The sequence below is a fragment of the Beauveria bassiana genome (genome assembly GCF_000280675.1).
Source record: "Beauveria bassiana ARSEF 2860 unplaced genomic scaffold BBA_S00029, whole genome shotgun sequence".
NCBI lineage: Eukaryota > Fungi > Ascomycota > Sordariomycetes > Hypocreales > Cordycipitaceae > Beauveria > Beauveria bassiana.
In genome coordinates, this window is record NW_007930864.1 from 216,859 (window position 1) to 225,138 (window position 8,280).

At 49.6% G+C, this 8,280-nt stretch overlaps 2 protein-coding genes across 2 annotated transcripts; both read left to right on the forward strand.

Annotated features, from left to right (window-relative positions):
• Window positions 1-835: 835 nt before the first annotated feature.
• Window positions 836-4,527, forward strand: BBA_07948 (pre-mRNA splicing factor ATP-dependent RNA helicase PRP43; the record flags this gene model as incomplete). The annotated part of the gene is made up of 7 exons (XM_008603045.1): window positions 836-919; window positions 1,025-1,504; window positions 1,563-1,643; window positions 1,699-2,351; window positions 2,414-3,077; window positions 3,135-3,268; window positions 4,080-4,527. 7 exons carry the CDS (start codon window positions 836-838, stop codon window positions 4,525-4,527), a joined length of 2,544 nt encoding a protein of 847 aa, XP_008601267.1.
• A 1,556-nt stretch (window positions 4,528-6,083) lies between these two features.
• Window positions 6,084-7,789, forward strand: BBA_07949 (uncharacterized protein; the record flags this gene model as incomplete). The annotated part of the gene is made up of 3 exons (XM_008603046.1): window positions 6,084-6,363; window positions 6,431-6,954; window positions 7,055-7,789. 3 exons carry the CDS (start codon window positions 6,084-6,086, stop codon window positions 7,787-7,789), a joined length of 1,539 nt encoding a protein of 512 aa, XP_008601268.1.
• Between the last annotated feature and the right edge of the window lie 491 nt (window positions 7,790-8,280).

Below are 8,280 nucleotides of genomic sequence, written 5' to 3' on the forward strand. Positions count from 1 at the left end.
TTGTTTGCTCCAGGATATGTGTTGCTTTTCTTCTACGTTGTCCTACTCCAGGGCATCTTGACAGCCGCACTGTTGCACCCGCGGGTATTTCTCCTTTTGAGATGCTGCACAGACAGCAAAGACTACAGCAATTAGAAACTCAATTTTTTTTGGAATTAATTACTAGTAAAATAGAACCGAAGACGGCATCATTGAATCAGCTCGCTTCACCTTTCGCTCATTTCCCTGCCGGGTAGGCTGTTATTGACATCTCCACGGGCCACGACAAGCGTTTATCTTGGAGAGATTCTAGTGGAGACAGAAGGTACCTACGCTAGCGGGCCAAGTTGGGTGGGCTCAAAAGTACAGATCGTCAAGAGGATCGGCATTACCTGATTGGACGCCATTTCCCACTGTCTTACCAGGACTTGCCCACTTGGGAAACAGGGCTTGCGCTACAGCCAAATAGTTGTCTACCTTATTCGTGACACTAATAACAGTAATTGTATTCACTACGCTGCAGGATTGCAATTGTAAAGAATCCTCGCTTCAAAAGAGTTGAGCTGATAGATAATGCTGAGGTCTAGTGAATGGATTCAATTAAGCGAGGGCTCAGATGACCACGTGGCTACGCACAATTTCAGGTGAAATTCTTGCGACTTTCTACGGAAAAGGCATACATACTGGGTGTGGTGCGTTTGTTTTATATGCCTGCCGGGTACCCCCTTGGCAGTACCTACACCAGCCTAGAATACAAGACTTACCCATCACACTCAGTAAACACACCAACAAATCATAAACATACACAAACACACACACACACACACATACGAGCTTTTCTCTTTCTTAAGCCGACATGGCAACCATAATCCCCAGTATCGCCAAGATCGCCCGCAACCAGGCCACTATGGCCGATATCCAGCATCTCGAGGACGCAGATGTGAGCCCCTTCACTGGAAAGGCATGGCCACAAGGCAGAGAGGCAAGTCCCAAAGCTACCTTATCGTCTCGTCATAAATATCTACTGACTAACACATGCTCACAGTCCCTGCTCAAAGACCGCCGCAAGTTGCCCGTCTACGGGAGCGCTGCCGACCTTCTCGAAATGTATCACCAAAATCAGGTGATCATCTTGTCAAGTGAGACCGGCGCGGGCAAGTCAACCCAGGTGCCGCAGATACTCGTATATGATGAGTATGGCAGCAATCTCTTGATTGCTTGTACCCAACCGCGCAAGTTGGCGGCTAAAACACTGGCCCGGAGGGTGGCCCACGAGATGGGTGTGGCGGTTGGCGAGACTGTTGGCTTCCAAGTTGCTGGCGAATCATGCATAACTCGAAAAGGCAATAATACCACCCGTCTGTCGTTCATGACGGAGCAGGTCTTGGTCAACCAGGCTATCGATGACCCGGATTTCTCAAAGTACGCATGCGTCATAGTTGACGAGGCCCATGAGCGCACCATGCAGGCGGATACTCTGATGGCTCTGCTCAAAAGAGCATTGACTCGCCGCAAGGACCTAAAGGTAAATGAAACTTACAGCGCGGATCAATTGCTGTTAAGAAAGTACTAACACTAGGCAGGTTATCATCATGTCTGCCACGATCAATGCAGAGAAATTCACACAGTACTTTAACAACTGCCCCGTCCTCCAAGTTCCTGGTGTAAGTTTACACAATCTTGTCTTGTGCCACAGCAAGCTAAACGAATTTTCTGCAGCGCGCGTACGAGGTCGACATCCGACACATCGAACCGAACGGAGAGACTAATGACTATGTGATGCTTGCGGCAAACGTGGTGGATTACATCCACAAGAACGAGGGTCCCGGTGACATTCTCGTCTTTGGAACAGGACTGTCTGATATAACAGAAATCGCTAATCTCGTTCGTCACTGTACTCCCGGCGTCGACGTGCATCTCCTCATAGCGTCTCTATCCTGGGAGGACCAAGAACAAGCTCTCAACTCATCAGGTCCCAATCGGAAGTGCATTGTCTCCACCAATGTGGCAGAGACCAGTTTGACAGTCAATAATGTTGTCTTTATCATTGACACTGGGCTGTCGAAGCAGGCAGTCTACAATCCTCGACTGCGTCTACATATGCTCCCGACGCGTCCAATCTCGCGCGCTTCTGCGATACAGCGTGCAGGAAGAGCAGGCCGAACCGCCAACGGAGTTTGCTTTCGGCTGTACACGGAGAAGACCTTCAATCAGTTGGAGGAAATGACAGCCCCGGCCATGTTGACTTCGCCGGTAGATGATGTTCTGCTCACGCTCCTTGCTATTGGCGTTACCAAGCTCGTCGACTTTGACTGGCTTGACATTCCGTACCCGGATATGTTTGCCAGTGCACTCCAGGATCTTCATCTGTAGTATGTTAATCAATCATGGGGAAGCCTAAGTTTGAGAATCCACGCTGACAGATACTGCATAGCGGTCTCATCAATGATGAAGGCAAACTCACCAAGTCTGGCATGACGGCTTCGACAATTCAGCTCTCCCCCGCATGGTTTCGGGCCGTCGAAGAAGCTGCTGCCACATCCTCTGGCTCCATCGACATGATTGACCTGGCGGTGGTGTGCAGTTCGCAGAAGTCAATTTTTCTTCGACCCGCTGGACATGAACAAGTCGCCGATCTTGCTCGAGCCATGTTTCAGTATGCTCCTTCCGACCATCTTACTCTGCTGAATGCGTTTCACCAGTTCGAGAGAGCCTTGGAAAAAAGCAAAAGCAACAAAGACTTTAGCTTGCAGGACTGGTGCAACACGCATTACCTCGACATCAACGTTCTTGAAGAGGTTCTTCAGACACGGGCCATTGTTGTACGTCAGTTCAAGAAGACCGACATCCGCCCCTCAACTGCAAACATCAGAAGCTTCGACTTCATCAAGGCCCTTGCCCGGGCTTTCTGCAACCAAATTGCGTACCTTGACAACGATAGCTATCGCACAGTCAATACGCATGTAATGGCACGTCTCTCCGCTCATAGCTGCCTTCTCAATGACAACGCCGTTTGGGTTATGTATACCAAGCTCTCTATGACAGGAAGAGACGTTGAAATGGATACAGTCTCTATCATCAGCCTTGATTGGCTTCTGGTGAGTGCCTCGTTGTCATTTCATCAATTCGAGCGTCGACAGCTAACATAGACATAGGATCTGCCCGCGTTTCAGCTGGATGCCTTGGCCAAGAAGTACAACGGCACCGCGCGTCAGCCGTTTGTACACGAGTCAATTGAGGCTGCCAAACGCGTTGAAGCTGAAAAGGCCACACCTGCCGCAACGGAGGAGTAACTCTCGGCTGTAGTAGGATAGAGGCAAAGTAGTAGAAAGGAGAAGCAGGAATAGCATCCAGAATAGAAGCAAAGAATAGAATAAATATGGACATTTGATGGTTTGTGGGTAATGAGTCTTCCTCGCCGGAGGCATTTACTTAATCTGATTTCAAGCAGAGCGGGCTGTTTTTTCTCACCAGCACGCAATATAGCTACGTTTATGATTAATTATTGCTGGATCACTTATAATGGAGCCTCTGCAATTTATCATTTTCCTTTCTTGTGCCCTGTCAGAGATTCTCCCTCACGCGTCAGGTGTCTTGGGATACGGGCGCCGCGTGACCCTACCTAGGTATCTTTGGGCAAGGCATTCACCAATGCAGTGTTCGCTGGCCCCTACCTACACGGGAGGGGAGTGTTTTCTGACATGCCTTCTGACAGATTCTTGTGGGTAATATTATTAATAAGGCATGTTACGGTGTTCGGGCTTCTAAGATAGGATGTTAGAAGTTTCTTAATATGCTAAAAAGTGTGGTTTGCTTACAACATACCTAAAAAATATGCCAGATACCTAGTAAAATATGTCAGAGGGCATGTCAGAAAACCACCCCCTCCCGCGTAGGTACCTATCTAGGTACCTAGGTACCTAAGGTAGCTTTGGTGCACAGCGCTGCTGCCACACACAGTTACGCAAACGCAACGAAACGCATCGCACAAAAACATCCTCAAAAAAACCTTTCTTCTCGATCTTTTCAAGAAACATACCTTTTTTCAAGCAAGTGAATGTGTTGATTCATGATCACGACTACATTCTAACATCGAACAGAATGTCAACGCCTGTCACCCAACTCATCGAGGCGATCGAGTCCTTCCACCTCTCGGATGGCCTTGGCGAGAATTGGGAGCAAAAGGGTTCTGCATCAGACAGCGTCCATCGCTACTTTGCCGCCCTGCCGGATATTCACACCTATTACCAGGCGATTGGTGTACCCTCGCACTTGCCTTCGAAAAACGGACTCCTCATGCAGGGCCATGGGTACGCGAGTACAATACCCGGCGGGACTGCAGAGAAGAAGGCCCAAGTCAATGCCGAGTTTATATATATATTCCGAAAGGTCGACCCAGCGAAGCCGTTCGACCAAGTTCCCCACCAGTGGACGGCAGTGCTGCGAGTCGAGAACTCTCGTAGACCGTTCGAGGATGAGACGTGGGCGATTGCATGTGTCCCACTGGAAAAGGCTGCTGCTCTGGAGACGGAAGGATGGGAAGTCTAGATAACTTCCTTTCCCGCGTTGAAGATGACACCAAACGGTTATAAAGACACTCGCAACCACACAGAGCGACCTCGCGACATCGACACGACTGACGAGCCACTGAAAGATGCCAAGAAATATCTTGCCATCGGCTACAGTCTCATCCAACATTATACGGATGCTGATTGGAGGTCTGGGAACCCCCTCCGTGGTGATGGCGAATCCCCTGGTGTACGAAGCTCGACAGGTCACATCCCGGTTTACACCCGACCATCCCGTGTGCCTTGGCTGGGGTAATTATGACGAGTTTCTTTCCCGGCAAGCAGCTGGCCGTACTGTTCGTAAAGATATGGTGAAGGAAGAGGAGTGGAACGTTGACCGGGACACGACCGTCAAATTTGTCAACAAGGATGGCCAAGTTGTCTCCACTGTTCCGAACAATATCCCCAAGGAGCACTTCCCACAATGTCAGGAGTTTCCAGTGTCTCTTTATTACGAACTAACGCAAGGCCAGAGGAGAGGCTTCCAGCGGGGTCCCGAGACGTCGGCTATGTCAAATCAGGCGAGCTGAATTAAATGAGGTAGCGAATGGTCTGGCTACTCGAGACAATGTTATCAAGGCAACTCGTTTGCTGTATTGATTCGATTGGGAAAACACAGTCTTGTTTCTTATTACGGCCATCCAGCCAATGTTACGAGCAGCCCGCTTCTGTTACGGACAACCGTCCACCCTGGCCATAGAGATGAGCATGCATGATCTGTGGTCGCGTGGGGGAGGAGTCAACTAATAGTCCTTCTTGTTATGAATGAAATTGTCTTTTAGGGCATATGACGCCCCCTAAACTTCTTTTTTTCACCTGCTGTCTCGTGTGCTTGTATTATGAATTACAGAAGAACCATTATTGAAGCCCGGTCCGTCCCGCCGACATGGAGGCGACGCCCCCCATCACACTAGAATCCACAAGGTGGACCACGGGAAACCTAAAGGCTAAAGCCAAACCTTAAAGACAAATACAGAGACAGCACTCGTTATGTGGCTACTGGCTGATGATGGCCACGGCGTGCGCCAGATACATCTAGACAAGAGGACTACAAGCCAAGGCGTTGGTTAACATTTTGTTGTGTAATAGTGGCCAAGTCAACTGAAACTGAAGTGAAAAAGTAGTGGACCCGGGCGCACAAAGCTGCGGCAAATTTTTCTTCTTTAAAAAGCAATGTAAATTAAACTCAAACCAACTTCGACAATAGCAAGCAAACCCAGACAAAGATCCGTCTTACTTACATCTCGACAAAGCCCAACGTGCCCAATCCTGAGAGTCAGCTCTTATCCCGACATTACGGATCTCTTTTGCCAACTTCCCTTATCTTCATTATTCTATCAACCAGAGGCCGTTCACCTTGGAGACCTGCTGTCCATTTTTTCCCGCAGATTTTGAAGGGACGTCGAGAACGCACCGAACCCAGCAGAGATGGCGGGCTCTTCCGGCCATTAAACCCCAACTTCGTATAAGTGACTTTTCGTCCTTATTACATCTCTCAGAACCCCTTTTCAAATTTCGCCTTCTACTACAGACATCATGGCCGAGGAAGAAGGTAGCTCATCCGTGGGAGCTGACGGCCTGTACTCAAGGGCCGCGTACGTCGACACGCCCGCCATTCCTGACTACCAAACCCTACACGACAATACTCCTGCTGTTCAACAGATCAAAGATCTGTACTGGGACAATCGTTGGGATTTTACAAAATGGCACATGGCTTTATTCTACATGACCTCAAAAGACCACCTTGCAGATTTGGCTGAAAATCCTGAAGCAGCTCGGGAGTATGGTAATGGTGCTGAGCTCTTTCGCGCTCTTTGTATGTACTTCGCATCTGCAAGCCACAAAAAGGTTACTCAAGAGATATATACTAACGCTTCCATTAGTTAATTTCGGCCGTATCCCTGCCTCGTACAAGCTTCGAGCTCCTCATGCCAGTGCGGCGGTGAACTTGGCGCCACCAAGTGCCTCAGTCACGTTTGACATCTCGGCAGGCGCCTCCAAGTCTCGTGATGCCAATGAGGCCACCCAGGATAGACTCAAGAGGAAATCCTCCGTTATTTCATTGACTGGAACTTTGAAGAAGAAGGCCACAGACTTCATGAAGCGCAGCGAAACCCTCCGATCCTTGAGGCGGTCCTCGTCTAGCAGTGACTCCAGTCCTCACCCGTCGACCAACACAGGAACGGGGCCCCCTGCCCCTACCGCTCCGTTAGACAAAGGAAAGCGTCCCGTGACCCGTTCAGCTGCTGCTGCTGCTGCAGCGCGTATGCCTCACGATACGAATCAGATCAACAGCGCACAAAGAGGAGAAACCGCACGGCACGAAGGATCTCACCAAAAAGCACCAGCCTGTATGCATTCTTCTGATGTACCGCCTGCCATACATAAGCGACGCAAATTTGAAGAGGTAAGTCATAAAAAGCCGCCTTCTAAGCCTTTTTCCACCAGCGATCAAGGCAATAAAATCTATTGAATCCATGATGATGATGCTAATACTAATATAACAGGTTCAAAAGCGTGACCGTCAAGGCTGCGTCGTGACACATAAAGCAAAGCCCTTCGAGGGCGCCCATATAGTGCCATTTGCCGTCAACTCAACCGAGGCCGGCCTTGGCTACCTGCCTCCCGCCCTTGCCATTGCGGAGCGTCTCTTAGGAGAGTCGTTTGGACAGACCATTCGAAGAAACTTAGACACTCTTGGGGGGACAGACCGTCCCTTCAACATCATTACCCTGACTCCTTATTTGCACCGATTATGGGATGCTTATGGTTTTATTGGTTTCAGACCCTGCTATATTGATGCTGAGCAAGACAAGTCCGGCAAAACTCTATACTTTGCCACGTTTACATTTCACTGGCTTTTCAAGAACGCCTTGGATGGGGACGTCGATCTTGGGAAGAATATCACAGCGCACGACTGCTATATGATGGTTGAAGAATCGACTGAGTTCGCCGCCGAAAAGGACCGCTATTTCGAAACGGTGTATACGCCGGGCAGAGAACCACAGCGACTGCAGGATGGACACGTCTGCCGAGTCGAGTTTGAAGACAGAAGGCTGGCAGAGCGTATGATGGTGATGCTAGATCTTCGTTGGCACGCCTCACGTCTTTTGCGCCTGTCTGGGAGAGCTGGGGACGACTTTCTCAAGCTCGACCCCAATGATGATGACAGCGACTCCGACGGTTATTATCTTGTCTTTGATGAGGAGGCCTCCAGGGGCGTCTGGGGTTCTGACTATTAGAAGGGCCGTCTCAATGAACAGCAGGAAACGGGGTAGCAGTAAACCTCAAGTCCAGAGGCCTCAAAGCCCAGACCCAAGTGGGGCCAAGAGCGGCAGAAAAATGAAGCGGTGTTGCAGGTGCTCTGCAGATGCGCTTCAGTAGTCAATCAACAGCCAGTCAATCAGCAGCCAGTCAATCAGCAGCCAGTCAATCAGCAGCCAGTCAATCAGCAGCCAGTCAACCAGCATGTCAAAGAATGCGGCTAGCACGAAGAAGATGGAAGGAGAGGTAGCAAGAAAGTCGCTGTGGCGTAGCTAGTAAATAGCAGGTAGTTCCTAATAATGACTTTATTGATCACTGGAGGAGGAAAGTCCCCCTCCAGTCGCACTTCGCAGCGTTCTCGCTTTTTTATAGCTACTTATTCGCATGTGACTTAATATGGGTCGTGACACAGCAGCCAGTCAATCAAACGGTCAATCAACGGCCAGTCAATCAGTCAGTCAATCAACAG